This window comes from Podarcis raffonei, chromosome 6 (assembly GCF_027172205.1).
Source record: "Podarcis raffonei isolate rPodRaf1 chromosome 6, rPodRaf1.pri, whole genome shotgun sequence".
Lineage (NCBI taxonomy): Eukaryota > Metazoa > Chordata > Lepidosauria > Squamata > Lacertidae > Podarcis > Podarcis raffonei.
Window position 1 is genome coordinate 98,039,356 of NC_070607.1, and position 21,959 is coordinate 98,061,314.

The 21,959-nt window shown below is 47.7% G+C and overlaps 1 protein-coding gene across 1 annotated transcript; it reads right to left on the bottom strand.

Annotated features, from left to right (window-relative positions):
• Nucleotides 1-396: 396 nt before the first annotated feature.
• Nucleotides 397-21,709, bottom strand: LOC128416688 (uncharacterized). Its single transcript, XM_053394741.1, has 15 exons — nt 21,561-21,709; nt 20,972-21,101; nt 20,265-20,369; nt 18,423-18,563; nt 16,951-17,035; nt 16,440-16,503; nt 15,532-15,611; nt 14,626-14,835; nt 12,666-12,722; nt 11,723-11,863; nt 11,535-11,602; nt 10,749-10,776; nt 9,467-9,533; nt 2,935-3,014; nt 397-557 (listed from the first exon to the last, which is right to left on the bottom strand). Exons 1-15 carry the CDS (start codon nt 21,706-21,708, stop codon nt 522-524), a joined length of 1,440 nt encoding a protein of 479 aa, XP_053250716.1. The 5' UTR covers nt 21,709; the 3' UTR covers nt 397-521.
• Nucleotides 21,710-21,959: the final 250 nt, after the last annotated feature.

Genomic DNA, 21,959 nt, shown 5'->3' on the forward strand with positions numbered 1-21,959 from the left:
CAGCATCCTGCTCCCCCAGTGGCCAAACAGTTGCCTGTGGGAAACCAGGGAGCAGGACTGGAGCACAAGACCCCCTCTTCCCTCCCGCTGTGAAGGCAGAGCATAGCCATCCTGGCTAGAAGCCATGCAGAGCCCTTGAAAGACAAGACTGGAAAAACACAAACCACTTGCAAGCTCTCTCACACAAGCTTCCCTGAAATGAATGGGAGCTGTGCAAAGCCTGTTCAGGAATCCTTGTGTGGTTCCCATCTGTTCCAAAGGGGTTTGCAAACACAAGTCCCACACGTGGGTTGCGCACATTGCCTTTTGCCACAACTCAGAAGTTTAAAGCAATTTTATTTCTTGCATGCTGCTTAACTATGGGAATACTAGTCATTCCAAGGCTGGGGAAAGCATTTTCTGCCACACACACACACCCCAGTGCATGGTTGGTGCAACAGAAGGAGCTGGATCCAAATTTAGAGGAAATAGTAAGATACAATTCCAGCCACTTGGTTTTTCATGCAGGGCTCCAGAGGGCATCATTGCTTGGGGATGAGAGACATCAAAAGGTATTCCTAGGTTGAAGAAAAAGGAAGAGTTCAAAACGGGCCGCCCAATTCCTGAAGTGGGACCATTAAACTTTTTCTAATTCTGCTTTTTGACCCCTCCAAGCTGCTGCTCCCCCTCTGTCTCCCAAACCCAGTGCTAAGGGATTTCTCTGCAGCCTTCAGCACAGTTGATCCTCCTTGCTACCTTCACTCCTTTTACGCTGCTGGATTCCATGACCTGACATGGCTGGCTCTTTTCTTTCTTTTTTTTAATAAATGTTTATTGGGATTTTACAAAACATAGAAATCAAACAAACACATATATCAAAACAGAAAACAGAAAATACACACTTAATAAAAAAAAGAAAAAGAAAAAGAAAAAGGATCCACTTTTAAATTTCAAGGTTCTATATCCCTCTTTCCTGACCTCCTCGCATCTCCCTTTTTTGTGTTCCTCTTTATTCCGTCAAATTCAGCAAATTCTAACCCTCTTTCAAACCTCGTTTATAATTATATATTCCCACTTATTATGTCTCTAATTTCCCTTATCTTGGTCCTTTACTCCACCTTATATACTTTGACATAATATTATTCTAGTCATACCCCCCTTCTCTTTTTTAAGATTCTTTTTTCATACCTCTTTTAACCATATCCCAAATGCCATGTTACCTTCACCTCCCACATCATTTTAACATTCAAACATTTTACAATATTTCTGTAGATAATCCTTGAACTTTTTCCAATCCTCTTCCATCAACTCTTCTCCCAGGTCTCGGATTCTGCCGGTCATTTCTGCCATCTCCATATAGTCAATCACTTGCATCTGCCATTCTTCCACGGTGGGCAAATCTTGTGTCTTCCAATATTTAGTGAGAAGTATTCTTGCTGCTGTTGTTGCGTACATAAAAAATGTTCTGTCTTTCTTTGGCACCAATTGGCCGACTATGCCCAAAAGGAAGGCCTCTGGTTTCTTAGGAAAGGTAAATTTAAATACCTTCTTCAGTTCGTTGTAGATCATTTCCCAGTAAGCCTTAACCTTTGGGCACGTCCACCAAAGATGAAAGAATGTTCCCTCAGCTTCTTTACATTTCCAACACTTGTTGTCAGGCAGGTGATAAATTTTTGCACGCTTAACTGGGGTCATGTACCACCCTGACATTGGCTGGCTCTTTTCTGAACTGCTGGATATCTTTTAGCCCCATCACATGGGAAACACTTCCTTGGTTTCCTTCGGAGTCCCTCATAAACGTGTCCCTGGCTGTTCTATCTCTGCCCATTGGCCACAGGCAACATCCCTGAACCCCATGTGGACTTGGGTGCCACATTTCCCATTCCTGACTCTGGGTCAGTCGCCCCTCCTTCAGGGAATGAGTGGCAGAGGGAGTTTGTCCAGTTGTCCATATGAAACCAGGAGCTCTTGTGCAAGAGAAGCCCATTCTGCTAGCCCACCTCCAACCCAAGGGTGGCATGGAGTCCACCTCTGCCTCAGAGGTCTCAGCAGTCCTGGGAGAAGCACAGGCTTCCCACTTCTCTGCAAACGACAGCTCTTCAAGCCAGCCAGGCTCCTTTCAATGCAGACACTCATCTCCGCGCAGGTGGAGCCAACAGCTACAGCGGAACTGCACCTCCCAACTTAAGGCTCGTCTGAGGATGGCTGCCTCTGAAACAACACCTGAGCCCTCTCTTACGGGGGTCTCCAGCCTGAGCTTGACATTGCTTTTGACAGAGCACTACCTCTGTACCCCAGAACACTCTCTCTCTCTCTCTCTCTCTCTCTCTCTCTCTCTCTCTCTCCAGTAGCTCATCTACCTCACTCTGAGTAGCTGATATAAAGACATGTTCCTCCTCTGGGTATCCCTTTCCATACCTGCCAGTGCGGGCTTTTAGATTGTCCCCTGTGCTGAGTTTTAGATTGTAAGGTCCTTGGGGCACGAAGTTATCCTCTGAAAAAGTGGCTCCACTTTTGAGCTTTCCCCCCTACACCCCAGGACTACGTATTACTGCTTCTTTGATATATGTATTTTATACCCCACCTTTTCCCCTGAGAGGACTCAAGACAGCATACAGATAAAAATACGAACCACTAAAAACACAGAAAAAACATCATTAAATAACAATTAAACATTGATAAAATTGAAACTATGTTTATACATAAGAAATCTGTTAAAAACATACAGATCACTGTCACAAAAACTGCACTGCACCCCCCTTTCATTAAAAGGAGTCAGTTCCCAACAGCCTTTTGGAACAAGAAAGGTTTCACCTGCCGGCAGAAGGAGAATAAGGAGGGAGCCAGGACGGCTTCTTCAGGGAGGCATCTCCAGAGACTGGGAGCAGCCACCGAGAAGACCCTGAGGAGCTCAAAACCTACATCCTGAAACATGGGAAACCCCAAAGGACTCACCTTTGTACAGCTGGTTTTCATTCTCACCACATCACCCACGCCTGGAGCCAGCGGCAGCAGGAACTCCTGCTCCAGATTGTCTGAAGAAAAGAAGCACAATCCGCATTTGGGCAAACAGAAGGTGACCTGTCCAGACTGGCATGTGGCCCTCTAGAAACTCTGCAGCAGGGACCTTGTGTTGCTCTGCCTGCCAACCCCTTCCTCTGTCTAATGTCATTTACTGTGCCTGCTGCCCCACAATTTCAGGTTTGTCCCTAATGAAATGACCCGTTGTATTTGGACTAACGCCCATGGAAGCTGCCCTCCTAGAATTGGCTGATCTTGAAACTGCTCAGCTATATGCTATTGCTCAGACATATGCTATGTCACACACACACACACACACACACACACAGAACTGACATGACTAATTCAAATCACCATTATAGATTACTTGAACTGAAGGCTGAAGCCTTATCCTTGCCAGGGAATCGTTTGCCTGCGTCCCCAGGGCCGAAGAGAGAGCAAAAAGCACCAGGAAAGATTCTTCTTTGGAGAAAAAAGTTTTATTGAAATCTGTGCACAGAGGTGGCCAGTGGGATCGTTCCCAAAAGACTGGCCCATAGATACAAATAAACAAGCATCTTTATACCTGAGAGTCTGCCCATCTCTTCCCACCTCTTCAAATTCTCCAATCAGCTGGCAAGGTTAAGCTTATTTCCTTATATGGCATATGGCTACTCGGCTAGCTAAGCCCCCCTCCTTCCCTTGTTTGTGTGTTCCTCTCTTGCGTTACTGCAGCAAAGAGCATGTGCAGAGAGTAGCTCCGGGTTTGCAGAACTCAAGTAATTGCAGAGAGGAAGTAGCTCCCAGCTTGCAAAGCTAAAGCAATTGCGGTTTTGTTAGCTGCTTAACCACAACTGCAGAAGTTAGCTTAGGTGCAGATAGTATTGAGATTAACCCTTTCAATTCCCTCCTCTTCTTTTGGACAACCTATCTCCTAGGTTCGTCCTGGTCTCTTGGGTTTATAATCCTGGGGGAGAACAATAAGGGCCATGATATTTTTATTTTTTTGCATCACACCTTGTAAGCATTGCACCAAGCAGGGTATACAGAGGCAAAGAAGCAAAAGGATTAATAGCGGCCTTGCTAATAATACCACAATATGCCTGAGCCAACTGCCATGAGGCAGCCAGGAACATACCCAACCCCATAGATCACCTCCTGTAGTTTTCAGCGGGTTCCTGGCTATCATTGTTTCCATGTGATCAATGGTGGCTGAAATGCTGACATTATTATCTGGGACATATCTATTTTATTGCTGAAGGGCCCACTGATACTCGTGCTCTATCAGCTGCCTTGCTTCTTGGGAGGTTGTGTCCCACCTCTCTGAGGAGGAGCCTATTATCTTAACCAATTTTCCCACCTGTCCTTGTGGATGCTTAATACTCTCATGATTTCTTCCCAACACACTGTATCCGAAAGGGGCTTCTCCCTCTACATATATTAACATATACCCACAGGAATATATATCCACCCTTGCAGAGGCCTGACACACGGCTGGCCCCAATATCAAAAGTCCTGGCGGTGCCTTAAAATTTGCTGGGAAAAAAGTCTCTACGTTGGGGACGCTGCCCGCGGGCGTCCCTCCCATCCACTTGTCCAGCCGTCTGGCGCTCTTCTGGAGATGGTTAGCTTCAGAGGATCATCAGGATTTGGTGTAACTGTCCAATCTAAGATAGCCTTCTTCACTTAAGTGTGGTGGACCCAAGGGGTGAGGTAACAGCAGTGGGCCTGGGTCCACCTGTTAAGAAAGAGAAAAAATCTCGGGAGAATTACTGCACATAATTATCAAACTGCACATTTTGACTAGCATGGGGGGTTATTGCAAAACTGAGTGGACAAAGGCTGGTCCATTGTCAGATTCTATTAACCTAGGTAGTCCATAGCGGGGAATGATCTCCCTAAGCAGGCACCTGGTTACCTCTGGAGGTAAGCAAACCTCTTTCCTTCCATAAGGCTCCATGGGCATGTAAAGTCAGAAAGGCATACTTAGAATCAATATAAATGTTTATCTTCTGTCCCTTTGCTAGGGTCAGGGCTCTGGTGAGCGCTGTTATTTATGCCAGCCGGGCCGACGTTCCAGGCGGGAGTGGCTGCACTTCGATCACTTGGTCTTCCAAGGCTACCACTGCATAGCCTGCTTTCCGCTGTCCAGCCTTAACAAAGCTGCTTCCATCCACAAACCATGAAGGCCAATGGGGGTTTGCCTCCTCTTTGAGGTCAGGCCTGCTAAAATATTCTTCATCCATTACTTCAATGCAATCGTGCATCTGCTCCTCACCTTCTCCTACCGGGGACAGGGTAGCTGGGTTGAGGGCGGTGGTGACCTGAAACTTCAAACGCGGATGCAGCAGTAACATCTGGCACTTTCTCATCTTCGCTTGGGAGAGAAAATAGGTACCCTTCATGTCAAGCAGAGCTGGGACTGCATGCGGGGTCACACAAACAGTGTCTTGGCCAAAAATAAATTTGTCTGCTTTGTTCAGTAGGGTGGCTACTGCCACAACTGCTCTCATGCACGGCGGTAAGCCTTGTTCTGTAGGCGTCAGGCGCTCAGATAGGTATGCCACTGGCTGTTGCCAGCTTCCCAATTTTTGGCACAAAACCCCTTTCGCTGTCCCTTGGTCCTCATCCACGAATAGAGTAAAGGGTTTCTCAGGGTTTGGGATGCCAAGCGCTGGGGCTTGCTGTAGTGCCCTCTTCAAATCCACGAAGGCTTGCTGTTGTTCTGTGCCTCAAACAAAGGGGTCTCTCTCAGTTCCTCTGGTTGACTCATGTAGAGGCTTGGCAATGATGCTGTAATTAAATATCCATATCCTACAAAATCCTGCAGACCCCAGAAAGCCACGGAGTTCTCTGCAGTTCTTTGGCTCTGGTATCAGGATAATAGCCTGCTTCCTTTCTTCACTGGTAACAAAAGGGTGTTCCACTATGATTGGCATTGCCTCAAGATCCTATGTTGGAGCAGTCGCTCTAGATGCACCCACACTCCTTCAGTCGCCCTTCGTGGGATGGGATACTTATTTACTGCAACAGGATTGACAAATGGCTTGGGCTTCACAATTATTGGTGGGATATTCTTTGCCATTCCTGGGGGGTTCACTTGTTCCAGAATACTGGCGGGGATGGGTCCCTCCTCTTCTTTTACCATCATGAGGCGCCAGTACTCCCTCAGGGGTGCCTCCATAACCAGTTCCCCAAGTGACATAGTGGACAATGTGGCTTCTCCCGATGGCTTAAAAGTAATTTGGGCTTGCAACTTTACCAACAAGTCTCTTCCTAATAATGGAATAGGGCATTCAGGGATATACAAAAGGTTGTGTTACACCACTTGGCCTCCCAACTTGCAGGTAACTGGTTGCAGAAACGATGCCCGCTGGGATTTTCTGGTGGCTCCTATTATGGTAATGGATTCAGGGGTTGGTTTAGCAACGGGGGTGGGGACGACCGAGTTGGCCGCTCCCGTGTCCTTTCTGTCGGCAGATGACGCACTGATTCTGTTCAAGACGGCTTCGCCCTCCTCCCCGGGCACTTCCTCTTTCCTGAGGGGTGGGGGTGGCTGCCTGTAATGCCATCAACTTCTTTGTTTGATACTTCTCCTTTTTTCTCTGGGCCTCCTCATCTCTCTGATTGTAAGTGGTTTGAGCTATTTCCAACATCCATTGCAGTCCATGGTCGATGCACCCCTCAGGCTTCTGGATTTTTTCTTTTGGCGAATATCGGACGCTGCCTGAGCTACAAAGGCAGCCTTTATAATGGGGCGTTGGCAATATCATCTGGGTTCTCCTCAAAGGTAGGGTTCTAATTTCTCCAATTGCACACATCAGCACTTGAAAAAGGCACATGTTGGACTGTATAAGTGCATGGTGGTGCTTCCCCACCCTGTCCTGGGGGGGGGGGCCTGGTGGGTCATACACTCTGCGTAGAGGCATCATTGCAGTCCCACCCTTTTTCTGTGCCTTATGGGACTTATGGAGGGACGCCCTGGTTGCTGCTTCTATCCATTCCTTCTGCCATTTCTTCCCTTGTGTTGGGAACATCCTGCTGCTGCCAACAAATGGGAACTAACATCCACTTCTTTCGCATAGGGTTGTACATACTGTTGCAATCTCAATTGTCTGATACTGTGTTCACATTTTTCCTTTCTTTGCTAACTCAATTAGTCCCTTCATAAACTCCTCATCATCCTCTTCCTCTTTGCTCTCTAATTCATCAACCTTGGAGGGTTCAGGCTGAGGGCCGGCTCCTCCCTGGTCCTGGGGCCCTGGGCCTGGGGGATTCGCTAGAGGGGCAGTTGGTGGAGCATAGGGTGGCGGCGGTTTAATGACTTCCCCCTCTTCTCCTTCCTCTCCTTCCGGCTCTGATATCACCAGGGGGCCTTTCTGACTTCCCTGCCGGTCAGACTGCACAAATTGTATTTTGTGGGGCGTCGCCTCGGCAGGCTTTCAGCCACGGTGGATTCTTTTCTACATTGATTTTCCAGGTAGAAATATAAGGGATCTGGTCTGGGTGGACATTCAAGGTATTTTGATATAGTGGGTTGATTAGTTGCAAATTAAATCTGCCCTCCGAGGGCCAATTAGTTCCTTGGGTGGGCCAATCAACCTCACATAATGTCCTCATCCTCTCTCTTCTCAATTTGAACCCAATCATCATGCTTCGTAGCTGCTTTCCAGTTGGTTAAAAAGCATTTCAGAGGACTACGTTAGCTTGCCCCAGACCCCATTTTTTTTCTTTTCAGATACTCCGCTCCTAACCGGGCTTAAGATCCTTTCACACACCAACCACTACAGACTGTGACTTGGCGAACTCTCGTTGCCAAGAAATGCACAGCCCTGCAATCGCTCGGCCAAGGGGACGCTAAGCCCCGGCCCACACTTGACAATTCAGCCACTGGAGTATCTGACATGCAACATACAAAACACACCTCAATATAATTCCAACATGCAACACACAAAACACACCAAAATAATTTTCCCTCTGTTTCCCCTTTCCCCAACCTTACTGGCGGCACTCCACTGCCACCTGTGTTTCCCCTTTTCCCTTTTCCCGTCCCTGTCTGGCGGGGCGGCACCTTATTGCCACGGCCAGTTCCCTTGTTCCTTTTCTGGCGGCACTCTACTGCTCACAGCCAGACCCTTTATCCCTTTTCTGGCGGCACTCTACTGCTCACAGCCAGGTGAAGCTGTCCAGGCTTCCTACCACGCCCTTTCCCTTAGGGTTACCTGTTCCGCTGCGGACCCCTCCTTCGGCCGTCCTCTTTTCTCCCTCGACCAGGTGTCTCACTCCGGAGCGGTGTGGCCGGCTCCCCCCACGAACAGGCAGGGGTGCGCACTTGGAGCCGCGAACGCCGGTCCGGGGCTGTTCACCGAGGTCGGGCCTGGCCCTCCCCGGCCCCCTGGGGTGGGGCAATTCCCGGCCAACGCACCAAAATGAAGGCTGAAGCCTTATCCTTGCCAGGGAATCGTTTGCCTGCGTCCCCAGGGCCGAAGAGAGAGCAAAAAGCACCAGGAAAGATTCTTCTTTGGAGAAAAAAGTTTTATTGAAATCTGTGCACAGAGGTGGCCAGTGGGATCGTTCCCAAAAGACTGGCCCATAGATACAAATAAACAAGCATCTTTATACCTGAGAGTCTGCCCATCTCTTCCCACCTCTTCAAATTCTCCAATCAGCTGGCAAGGTTAAGCTTATTTCCTTATATGGCATATGGCTACTCGGCTAGCTAAGCCCCCCTCCTTCCCTTGTTTGTGTGTTCCTCTCTTGCGTTACTGCAGCAAAGAGCATGTGCAGAGAGTAGCTCCGGGTTTGCAGAACTCAAGTAATTGCAGAGAGGAAGTAGCTCCCAGCTTGCAAAGCTAAAGCAATTGCGGTTTTGTTAGCTGCTTAACCACAACTGCAGAAGTTAGCTTAGGTGCAGATAGTATTGAGATTAACCCTTTCAGAACAAGTTCTGTTCATAATGAGTGCTACTTTTAACGTTAATACGTTTAGCATATTCAGAGGTGAGTCAAACTCCTTTTTCCATCATTTAGGTTTTTATCATTTGTCTGTGTGACTTCTATCTAGATATGCTTTTTAAAAATAGTGTTATTAGATGCTGCCAAAATTATTTTGCTTTAATGATAGTTAACTGTGTTGAATCAACATTGCAATGCATGGGTTTGGGGCATATAATTTATCAAATATTTTCCTGAAGATGTCTAACCTTTCTAAATTATCTCAATGAAAATTTTCTGAGCGCATATTTGAAGTGGTAGGTTAACTGTCCCTTTAACATGGCAGTTATAGAATGAACTTGGCTGAAAAAAATAGCTTTTGGACTCAGTTTCTGCTACACAGAAATTAGACAATTAGATTTGTTCTTTGAACAGAGCAAAATCGTCACAACCCTAACAGATGTGGGACTGTCCCTAACACAACTGTACCCACCAACTGTCAAAGTTCCTCTGAAGCAAGTGCCCACCCCTCACAAAAGTGGACAAATTCTTACCCAACAATGCAACAGGATCCTCAAATTCCAGTAGGGTTTCCAACATGCTAACTACGTTAGATAGGTCCTGTTTTGGGATGAAGAAATGTCATTACCAAAGTCCAAGAAACAGCCCAGAAGCAAAAGCACCTGAAGCGAGGACCCTGCAGCAATCAGGGTGGTTTGCATGGGGAGTCAGCACAAAGACTGTCCTGAGGTGGATTGACTAATGGTTGCTTATTCCACACGCCCAGAAATTTAAATGGAGCTACTGATGTATGGAAGTGAGAGCTGGACCATAAAGAAGGCTGATCGCCGAAGAATTGATGCTTTTGAATTCTGGTGCTGGAGGAGACTCTTGAGAGTCCCATGGACTGCAAGAAGATCAAACCGATCCATTCTGAAGGAAACCAGCCCTGAGTGCTCACTGGAAGGACAGATCCAGAAGCTGAGGCTCCAAGACTTGGGCCACCTCATGAGAAGAGAAGACTCCCTGGAAAAGACCCTGATGTTGGGAAAGATGGAGGGCACAAGGAGAAGGGGACGACGGAGGACGAGATGGTGGGACAGTGTTCTGGAAGCTACCAGCATGAGTTTGACCCAACTGGGGGAGGCAGTGGAAGGCAGGAGTGCCTGGCGTGCTCTGGTCCAGGGGGTCACGAAGAGGCGGACACGACTAAACAACAACAACAACTGTTCAAACCCCACTGACTGGCGCTGTAGTATTCCAAGAGGATTGTGGAGAATTATTTCAGGTGGGTCGTGCCCCACAGATCAGAAGCCTCTGTCTCCTACTCCAGGGAAGTTCCACAGAATGAGGGGAATGCAGGGGATCCTTCAAGGAATCCACTGGAGGGGAGAGTACTCTGGAGCTTGAATCCTGCTTGTGGGTTTCCCACAGGGATCTGGTTGGCCACTGTGAGAGCAGGACTCCAAGGCAAGTACTATGACTTCCCTCAATCCGGACACTAGACTTCTGTTGAATTATTGCATTAGCTTCTTTTGCTGCTGCACCACACTACTGGCTCATGTTATGCTTGTGGTCTACTAACAACCCAAGTATGCAAGTTTTCACACACTCCTCCTGTTGCCCCTGGTGGGGGGGGGCAGGAATGGCAAAATGCAAAGGGAGGGCAGGGGTGGTTGGGGGTGAGCTGTAAGGGGAAGGGGTTCTGGGGGTAAGGTGCAAAGAGAGAGGGATTGCAAGCAGGTGGAGGCGGGATATGTGGGGGTGGCAAGCAATGCAAGCAGGGATGCAGCCTCTAGTATGATCACATAAATTGAAACATAAGGAAGAACTTACACCCCTCATATGTGTTTGAAGAAATCCACTGAAAATAAGGAAACCACATGTTAGACTCGGCATTCCGTAAGGTTCCGGTGAACAACATCTGCCAGGAGCCCCCAAGAAGCTGTTTGCAGTGATATCAAGCTGAGATCTCAAGGCCTTAGGTAGTCCCTAAGGTGACTTGGAGCTAAGTTGTTCAGGGCTTTGTAAGTTAATACAAGGACCTTGAACCTGGCTCAGTAGCAGTGGCGGAGGAAGAGGAGTGCAGGGGGGGGGCGCTGCCCCTGGCAGTGCAATCCCCCTGGGGTGTCATCACGGCTGCTCCCCCGCCTGCGCTGAGCACCACGCCCCCAGGACACGCGCCTGCCCTGCCCCCACCTGCTCTTCGCCCCCTGGTGCCGGAGCATGAAGCTCCACCACTGCAGCCAGTGCAGATGTTTTAACAGTGGCACCACATGTTGCTCAGATGCCCCCACCAGCAATCTGGCCACAGCATTCTGCACCCTCCCAAGTCTACATTTCCTTGATTCTATGGTTCTGTAGTCAACTGGCTAGCCCTGTTCAGGAACCAAGTATTAGATCCACACCAACTGTTGCCCTGCAGACTGTGCTGTATCTTAGTTGTGAACCATGTCTCTAGCTGCATTTACACTTTACGCCAGATGACGAATAGAAAGAAAATAAGAAACATAACATTAGACTATCTACTGTACTTAGCAAAAATGATGCTTTGACACTGCTAGCACCATCCTGCTTGTGTGAGCAAAGTATGTGACAGCAAGGCAAGTGGTCTGGTCTTACCTTTCTAGAGACAATGAGACCTTCAGCTTGTTGTCTGCAATCAAAGTATCAGCTGGTGCATAGTAAGTCTGCCATGAAAGGAAACAAAAGAAGAACCATTCAGCAGAGAGAGATGGTGCTGATGGACACCATCCCCTGGGAAGTTCTCCTGCACAAGGCTCTGCAGAGAGAGCTGGGCCGAAACTTACTTCATCTAGTCTCCAGACGGAGATCCCCTCAGCATTAAACGTCTCCAACTCCAATAGATGAATCACGTAAAGCATGCCAAAGTCGCTGTAGAATCGAGGTGGTTCACGAGCGGTTAAGTTCATCACATAGTTTTCTAACTCCTGTACAGATTTGGTTTAAATACAGGAATGAGGGCACAAATGATGAGTGTGTAGATAATAATTTAAAATGCAAAGGAAAGGAAACAACCTCCCCAAAACATCCAGGGTGATGTTGGCACAGCCTGAAATAATTCAGAAATGCCTTCCTCATATATCTGGGCACCTGTGTTACCACAGGGAAATAGCCATGTTCACTGAGTAGGAAATCCCCTTGAATAACAACTCCAGATAAGGTACAAGGAGGGTTTTGAAAGGTACCATGAAAATGGACTAATTAAACGTGCATTTCAAGGATTGTAGTTGGATGAAGAGATGGTGAGGTCCTGAAAGAGCAGTAGCTAATTGGGTGAGAGGATGAGCAGCTAAGATGATGTACATTTCCCACACAGCAGGGGTGTCGAATAAAATATAGGGGGGGCAGGTAAGGCCCACCACACATAATCCATCATATGGCACGGCACGCACACACTATTTCAATGGGAATTCCCCCCCAACTTTGGGGGGTGGCCCTCAAATATTTTAGGGGGGGAGAGGGGCCTCAGCCCCTAGGACTTGGCTCCTATGCCACACCGTGTGTGTTCTACTGGAGATGCTCTCCCAGGCCCTTCGGACTCTGTCCTGTAATGCATTGCTGAATAAAATCTGACTGACTGGGAGTTTGGTGTGAGCCTCTATCCTTCAACTCCCAAGGGGGGATTTATTCCATGCTGACTTCTGAGTAGACGTACTTACCATTATACAAGTAAGACCAGGCAAGAGGGAAAGGAGGGTTCAGAAGCCGAGCAGATAAAAAGCCACTCACCTCATCAGAAACGTGCCCTGGAAGCAGAGGCTGAACACTTTCCAACATGCAAAAGCCCTGGGAGGTATATGAAATGACAAGTAATTATTATGATGATGTTCATTATTATATTTAATTATACAGTGGTACCTCAGGTTAAAGGGACGCGGGTGGCGCTGTGGGTTAAACCACAGAGCCTAGGACTTGCTGATCAGAAGGTCGGCGGTTCGAATCCCCGCAACGGGGTGAGCTCCCGTTGCTCAGTCCCTGCTCCTGCCCACCTAGCAGTTCGAAAGCACGTCAAAGTGCAAGTAGATAAATAGGTACCGCTCCGGCAGGAAGGTAAACGGCGTTTCCTGGTCCTGAATGGGGTAACTGTGCCCCTGAAGGACCAGGTGCACAGCCTGGGAGTCATTTTGGACTCACAGCTGTCCATGGAGGCACAGGTCAAATCTGTGTCCAGGGCAGCTGTTTACCAGCTCCATCTGGTACGTAGGCTGAGACCCTATCTGCCTGCGGACTGTCTCGCCAGAGTGGTGCATGCTCTGGTTATCTCCCGCTTGGACTACTGCAATGCGCTCTACGTGGGGCTACCTTTGAAGGTGACCCGGAAACTACAACTAATCCAGAATGCGGCAGCTAGACTGGTGACTGGGAGCGGCCGCCGAGACCACATAACACCGGTCTTGAAAGACCTACATTGGCTCCCAGTACGTTTCCGAGCACAATTCAAAGTGTTGGTGCTGACCTTTAAAGCCCTAAACGGCCTCGGTCCAGTATATCTGAAGGAGCGTCTCCTCCCCCATCGTTCTGCCCGGACACTGAGGTCCAGTTCCGAAGGCCTTCTGGCGGTTCCCTCACTGCGAGAGGCCAAGTTACAGGGAACCAGGCAGAGGGCCTTCTCGGTAGTGGCGCCCGCCCTGTGGAACGCCCTCCCATCAGATGTCAAAGCGATAAACAACTACCTGACATTCAGAAGACATCTGAAGGCAGCCCTGTTCAGGGAAGTTTTTAATATGTGACATTTTAGTTTATTTTTCATCTTTGTTGGAAGCCGCCCAGAGTGGCTGGGGAAACCCAGCCAGATGGGCGGGGTACAAATAAATAATAATAATAATAATAATTATTATTATTATTATTATTATTATTATTATTATTATTATTATTATTATTATTCCGTGCGCTGCTCTGGTTCGCCAGAAGCGGCTTAGTCCTGCTGGCCACATGACCCGGAAGCTGTACACCGGCTCCCTCGGCCAGTAAAGCAAGATGAGCGCCGCAACCCCAGAGTCGGCCACGACTGGACCTAATGGTCAGGGGTCCCTTTACCTTTACTTTACCTCAGGTTAAGTACTTAATTCGTTCTGGAGGTCTGTTCTTAACCTGAAACTGTTCCACTGTATCCCGCCTTCTTCCCAGGCAAGGACTCAAAGTGGCTAACAGATAAAATAGAAACAACTAAAAACAGAGAAAAAACACTAATCATTAAAAAGCAATTAAACACTGATTAGAATTATAGATGTGTCTGCCTGTGTGATCTATTAAAACCTACAGATAATTGCAATAAAAACATCACAGCACCCGTTCTTTCCTTCGAAACAGTTAGTTCCCAAAGGCCAATGGGAGGACAGCAAGGAGGGAGCCATCTGGCTTCTCTTGGGAGACGGCAGCCCGGCAATGGAAAATCCCAACGGATGGCATTGGACCAGCATCTCTTCACCCTTCCTCTCTCTGTCCCTGCCATCCACACAGCTAGTCTCCATTTGCCAGAGCCACACTCCGGCCTTGAGTCACAGCTCCTTGGGGCTCCAAATCACATGTGCAGCTTGATGTGACTCAACATGTGACCTAATATGCCAACTAGGCTCCATGCATGCCACTGGGGGCTGCCAACATGCCATGAGAGAGGGCACAGGTCTGGGGTACAGGTGAAACACTCCCTGCACAGTTTCCACTTGGGCCAGGGTTTGGCCCCACTCACCATTTTGTGGTTCTTATCCAGAATGATGGGCTTTATAGGTTGTAGGAGTTGGGCAAAGTTCCAGTCCAGCTGCTTCATCGCCATGGCAATGTCAGTGACAGCTTCCTTGTGCATTTTAGGTAGAGAGTCCAAGAGGCTGTCAAGCCTCTCTTTTGCTCCACCGTCGGCCTCTTCTGCTCTGCCGTCCGGCTTTCCTTCTTCTTCCGAGACCTGGCAGCAGCATCAAAAGAAGTACATAGTTGAACTATGGAAATCGCTCCTGCAGGACGCAGTGGGAGCCACCAATCTATACAGCTTTAGAAGAGGACTGGACAAAATTCACAGAGGAGAAGGCTGTGAGTGGCTATTAGCCACGAAGGCTATGTTCTGCCTGCACAGCTGAAGGCAAGCAGTATTTCTGAATCCCAGTTGCAGGAAAACACAGGAGAGGAGAGGGGGCTTATGTGCTTAAATCCTGCTTGCTCGTTTCCCATTGTGGCGTCTGGTCAGCCACTGCGCTGTATGATCTGTTCAGCTCAACAGTTGGGCAGCCGCATTCTGCAGGAACTGAAGCTTCCCAAATCATTTTCAAAGGCTGCCGCGTGTATGAAGTTTCTGAATGGTTTCCAAAGGACACTCACATACAGCGCATTGCCACACACCAACCTTGAGGTTACCAGAGCATAGATTACTGTAGCCAAGTTATTCCTGTCCAGATAGGGTCATAGTTGAGCCACCACCATGGCCGCGGAGTGCCATCGCAAGTCCCTAACTACTTTTCGGGTTGAGATGGTGTTCCTCCTGACTGGGAACAAAAACTTTTGAAGCCTGATGAATAGTTAGCAGGGCAGAGAGTGTAGGCAAGCCCTTGGCCCCCTGAATCCCTTTTCAGAGAAGCAGGAGTGCATGGCACTGGTTGGTACTTACACGCAGCTCGAGGATGAAAGTGTCGTTTCTCAGAAGGAAGCTCTCGAGAAAGTACTGGATCCCAAGAGGTGACAAGTCAACTGCAGGGAAGCCAAGAATTTATATATTTATATATTTATTGCATCTGTATCACACCTTTTGGCCAAGGAACTCAAGGCGTCATCCGTGACTCTTCCTCTCCTCATTTAATCGCCACAACAACCCTGTGAGGTTGGTTAATCTGAGAGGCAGTGCCTGGCCCTCAAAGTCACTCAGTGAGAGCTTTGTGGCTGGGTTGGGATCTGAACCCTGGTCTCCCAGTTCCTCCTCTGACACTCTACCCACTACACCACACTGCCTCTCAAGTGAGGAGACTCATTCAGTGTTGATACTCTTTAACTAAGGAGCAAATGTCTTTACCCCTGTGGCCTCAGAGCTCCTGGAATATGCATTACTTGCACCAACCTCTCCTGTCTTTTAGGAAATCTTCCCAATTGCCATTTCCTTTGAAAGAAGCCTTGCTATGGACTTCCCCATACGTTTCAATGGGGAGACTCTTTCCTTCCGTGCAACGGCATGCACACAAAGATCAGCACCTTCGGCTGAATGAGTGGGGAAGTCCACAGGACCAGTTACAGCATCAAAGGAACAGTATCAGAATTTTGAAGTTTTGCAATTCTGGTCTTCAAACATGATGTCTAATAAAAGCAGGGGGGTTGGTATTTTGAAGGCACCGTTTCTCTCTCAAACCTAATGGCATCCATAGTCATTTAGCTCAAATTTGGGGAATGTGCATATTTCATTTACTCCCCCTCTGTGTGTTTAAAATATCAACTAAACCAGCATCAGAAGGATCTGTTTGAAGTAGCTTCTCCCTGATTTGCCTTAGCATTTCTTAAAGGAATGTGCAAAAGAAGGAAGCCGCTTACACAGAGTCTGGCTCAGAAGGCAACCTCCAGGCCTGGACAGGGCAGACTGCAAGAGGCCACAGCTCTGAAATATAAAGCCGGAAAAGCAAAGAGTGAGTGGGAAACACAAGCCTGGAAACCAAGCCTTACAAGGAGCTGCTGGGGGAGTTGGGTCTGTTTAGCCTGGAGGAGACTGAGAGGTGATATGGCAGACAAGCTTGCTTTCTCCTGCTCTGGCGGAGAGGACTCAAACCAATGGTTGAGACTGCGGCTAAACGTCAGGAAGAACCTCCTGATGGGAAGAGTTGTTTGACAGTGGAACGGACTCCCTTGGGAGGTGGTGGATTCAGAGGTTTTTAAGCAAAGGATGCATTGCAAGGGGGTGGATTAGATGACCTTTGAGATTCCCCCCAACTCTACAATTCTATGAACACCGGTAACACCAAGAACAGCATCAAAATCAATTCACTTAACATCAGCAGTCAGAGCCCTATGTACATTTCAACCTCAGCTCCAGCAGGATAAGACCAACCTTTTCATCCAAAACAGGGATCAGTCTTTCCCCCAGAGCAATCTGTACCATTGGCGTGACACCCTCTATCGAAGTGCTGGAAGATCTGATGAGTGATAAAAATGGGAAAGAGATGCGAAAAGCTTGCAGAAGTTAGAACAGCTGCCTGCAATTTAAATGAAAAGGTGCATCCTAGCAGTGCCTGTTAGGGCGTCGTCCTACTCTCGAGTAGGACCCTGGCAGAGACACATGCCCGACTGGCATGTTCTCTCCCTCCTGGTTAATCGTTCGGGAGCTTCAAAAGCTTTCTTCTGCCCAAACATCACAGCGACTGATGCCAACAGACACCAGCACACTTAGGGATCCACAGAGTCTTCGCAGCTTGCATAACAGACCTCAGCAACTCAGCATTTTGGCTAATCAACTTTATTTACATATAAACACACACGGAGCACTGCAACATGGCTCCCTTTCTCTCTGACATCAGACAGCAAAGAGAAAGAACAAAGGACAATAGTCCCACTTCAAAGAACACAGTGACACAAACATCCTGTCTCCGTCACTTCCCACTCTGTGGAGTAAAACATACACCGTCATGTGAAAGACAACAATCCCATGACTGCAATCACAGAGCAGGAATTCTAACAGTGCCGTTCCAAGCCCTTGGAAGACAGTAAAAAACAACCACCAGTGCATACAAACGCACACACTGCCGTAGCATAACAAATATACGACAGTAATCAACAATATAGAAATGTAAAACTAGACAATGAAATCATAAAAAGTGAAAAACGAGTTAAAAGCAAATAGAAATTAAAAGCAAATATCAATAAAACCTTGGTTGGGGGTTTTACCCTTAATTGCTTGCATAGGCTTGACAGAATAAAAAGGTTTCCAGCAAGTCTTTAAAATCTGGCACAGAAGGCACCTGCTGAAAATCCAGTGGCAAAGAGTTCCAAAGGAACTATCAAAAAGACTATGGATTGTTATTTACAGTCCAATTCAATGAGGACGAGAGAGAGAGAGAGTATGTGCCAACAGAATGGCCAAAACCTAAGGCTTGCTTTTCTCATTCTGGTGAGGGCAGGAGGAGAAACACATCAGTGAGATCCAGGGCTGGCAGACATTCTCTCTCTCTCTCTCTCTCTCTCTCTCTCTCTCTCTCTCTCTCTCACACACACACACACACACACACACACCAATCATTGGAGCACATTGGCGGAATGAAATGCTTCGGATCAAACAAAGAACCAGAAAACTCTGCTTTTAATTTGTTTTTATCAGGTAGGTTAAGCAGTAAACAAACAAAACAAAAACCAGGTCAGATTGATGACTTGAAAGCATCTGAAATCATTTGCCAACCATCAGGAATGCCGGAACACAACATTCATTTACACGGTCTAGCCTGCCATTCTTTGCCCTGAGTGAATTGCTTGGCTGTTTCTCTTCTTCCCCATCACCTGCCCTAGGAAAATGTTCTGTCTGCTACTTACCTGTACCAGGTTTTGATATCTGACCAACCACCGCAGGAGCGGCAGCTCCTCATTTGAAATCCACTGCTGTTCATGGTCATGACAGTTGAGAAGTCCTTTGTGACTTGAATCTCCACCTCTTTGCCCAAAGGATCAAAGGAACTAGATGGAAGGAAAGGATACATTGCATTTGTATCACGCACCGAAAACACAAAGTGCTGGTTTTAGCCTACCTAAGAACGTAAGAACAGCCTGCTGGATCAGGCCACTGGCCCCAGAATCCTGTTCTCACAGTGGCCAACCAGATGAGAAAGCCACAAGGAAGATCTGAACACAAGAGCTCTCTTGCCTCCTGGGCTGTCCAGCAACAGGTATTCAGAAGCATTGCTTCCTCCAACTGGGCAGGAGAGAACAGCCATCCTGGCTAGCAGTCATTGAGAGATCTTTCCTCCATGTACTTGTCTAATCTAATCTGTTTTTAAAGCCACCCAAGTTGGTGGTACTGTAGTAAGAATAAGAATAAGAATTTATTATTAATAACATGCCCATCTGGATGGGTTCCCCCAGCCACTCTGGACAGCTCCCAACAGAGTATTAAAAACACGATAAAACATCAAAAACTTCCCTAAACAGGATTGCCTCCAGATGTCTTCTAAAAGTCAGGTAGTTGTTTATTTCCTTGACATCTGATGGGAGGGCTTTCCACAGGGTGGGTGCCACTACAAAGAAGGCTCTCTGCCTGGCTCCCTGTAACCTCACTTCTCTCAGTGAGGAAACAGCCAGAAGGCCCTCAAAGCTGGACCAACACTTTGAATTGTGCCCGGAAACGTACTGGGAGCCAATGTTGGTCTTTCAGGAATGGTATTATGTGGTCTTGGTGGCTGCTCCCAGTCACCAGTCTAGCTGCCACATTCTGGATTAGTTGTAGTTTCCAGGTCACCTTCAAAGGTAGCCCCACATAGAGCGCATTGTAGTAGTCCAAGCATAAGATAACTAGAGCATGCACCACTCTGGTGAGACAGTCTGTAGACAGGTAGGGTCTCAGCTTGCGTACCAGATGCAACTGGTAGACACAGAATTGACCTGCACCTCCATGGACAGCTGTGAGTCGAAACTGACTCGCAGGCTGTGCACCTGGTCTTTTAGGGGCACGTTTACCCCGTTCAGGACCAGGGAATCCTCCACACCTGCTCGCCTCCTGTCCCCCAAAGACAGTACTTCTGTCTTGTCAGGATTCAACCCTAATCTGTTAGCCGCCATCCATCCTCCAACAGCCTCCAGGCACTCACACAGGACCTTCACCGCCTTCACTGGTTCTGATTTAAAGGAGAGGTAGAGCTGGGTATCATTCGCATACTGATGAACACCCAGCCCAAACCCCCTGATGATCTCTCCCACTGGCTTCATATAGATGTAAAAAGCATGGGGGAGAGGATGGTACCCTGAGGCTCCCCACAAGTGAGGGCCCAGGGGTCTGAACACCCATCCTCCCCTCTTTCTGAACACGGCCCAGGAGGAAGGAGCTGAACCACTGTATAACAGTGCCTCCTGTGGGAGCAATAGGTTCCATGCTACCGATGGAGTTTTCTATCCTAGTGGCATAATACTTCATCTATTTATTTATCTGAAAATTTCCACCACCCTTTCCAGCCACAAAGGCATCGGAACTGGCTTAAAATGATCGATAAGAAGACACTTTGGATGCTCACACAGATTTGACCTCTTTGGGGGTCAACAGAGTTCACCTCTAACAGCAAGAGTGCTTGGATGCCCCCAAATATCACAGACTTATAGAATTGCAGAGTTTTCACTGCTGGTCTTCAAGGCTATTTCCTGAAAAGAAGATGCTGAAAAAGAACTTACTATTCTAAATAGACGCCAAATACCACTATCCAATGGAGGTTCAGTGAATCGTCTGATCGCATTGTTATATCAATAGCTGGGCGATACGGGGTCTCCACCGTTATTCTGCAAAGACAACAAAAGGCGACTCAACTAGTGGGGGCTCTGAGTTAAATGGGGAGGTGCCTAAAACTGTGGGCTGGATATTTCTGGTACCCCATGAAAAAGGGTAAGGTAAAGGCAAAGGGACCCCTGACCATTAGGTCCAGTCGTGGCCGACTCTGGGGTTGCGCCGCTCATCTCGCTTTACTGGCCAAGGGAGCCGGCATACAGCTTCCGGGTCATGTGGCCAGCATGACTAAGCCACTTCTGGCGAACCAGAGCAGTGCACAGAAACGCCGTTTACCTTCCCACTGGAGCAGTACCTATTTATCTACTTGCACTTTGACGTGCTTTCGAACTGCTAGGTTGGCAGGAGAAGGGACTGAGCAACGGGAGCCCACCCCGTCACGGGGATTCGAACCGCCGACCTTCTGATCGGCAAGTCCTAGGCTCTGTGGTTTAACCCACAGCGCCACCCGCATCCCTTGCATGAAGAAGGGAGTCCTCCATAAAAGAGATTCTCTTGAACACACCCTATTAAATGGAATGGGACCTGCACATAAGCGTTACTGTGCTCTTCCAGAGTTCCTGTTTCAAAGGGGGCTCCCAATCTGCACAGATCGTACCTGGGAGGCAGATGTGGGATGTGTCCAAAGAAGGGCTTTCCAGAATCAGGGGGTGGTTGAGGGCTGAGTTCCCCTACCAAATGAGTTAACTCTTCTCCCATGTCCGAACTGACCAGACATCTCCCAAGCTCTGAAATAATTGTAGTTTGATCCATCAGTGACTGTGCTTTAGAGGTAGTGAATAAAAAGTCAAGCAGCTCAGGCATTTATTGACTGTGAAAAATGCTGAGATATAGGACGATGTACTTCATTACTTTTCTCATACTACATTATTTTTTATTACAGTATTATTTAAAAATATATCAAAACAGTGATATAATGGAGAGGCAAGCAAGGACGTTTTTAAAACATGCTAGTCCTGATTTGTATTTATTTATTTGAATCGTAGAAGGGCCCCGAAGAGCCATCTAGTCCACCCCCCCTCCCGTAATGCAGAAATCACAGCAAAGAGATGGAACGAAGGCCAAAAAAGTTCAGCCTACCTAATTCAGGACATGCATGTATCTTGTGCAAAATGGGGAAGATGAGACCCAAGCACTTGCCTCACCCTGCTAACTGCAAGGATTGTGAGGTTTGCATGTGAGGTTACCTTCCTCCAGGTACTTCTTCCTGATCCTCAGAAAGGCCCCTTGGCCTTCATGTCCCCAAGTCAGGCTCAGGAGACCCCAGAAGAAGAGGAATCCCCACGCCCGGATCATCTCCGCCTCTGATCGCAGCTGCAGAAAAATCCCCAGCATGACATTAAACCCAATATAAAATGTTTATTATGGATATGTATATTATAAACATTTGTAAATCAACACACACACACACACATAATTTTCATTTTTTAAAAATAAACATTTCAACAAAAAAACAAAAACAAAATTCTCACCTATCAGTCCTCAACTTCCCTCCCCCTCTTTCAGCGGCTCCATTTAATTTACTCTCTTTTTTTCTTTTAGAAACTTGAAGTTTTTACAATAGTCCTGCTAATGTCTTACTTTGT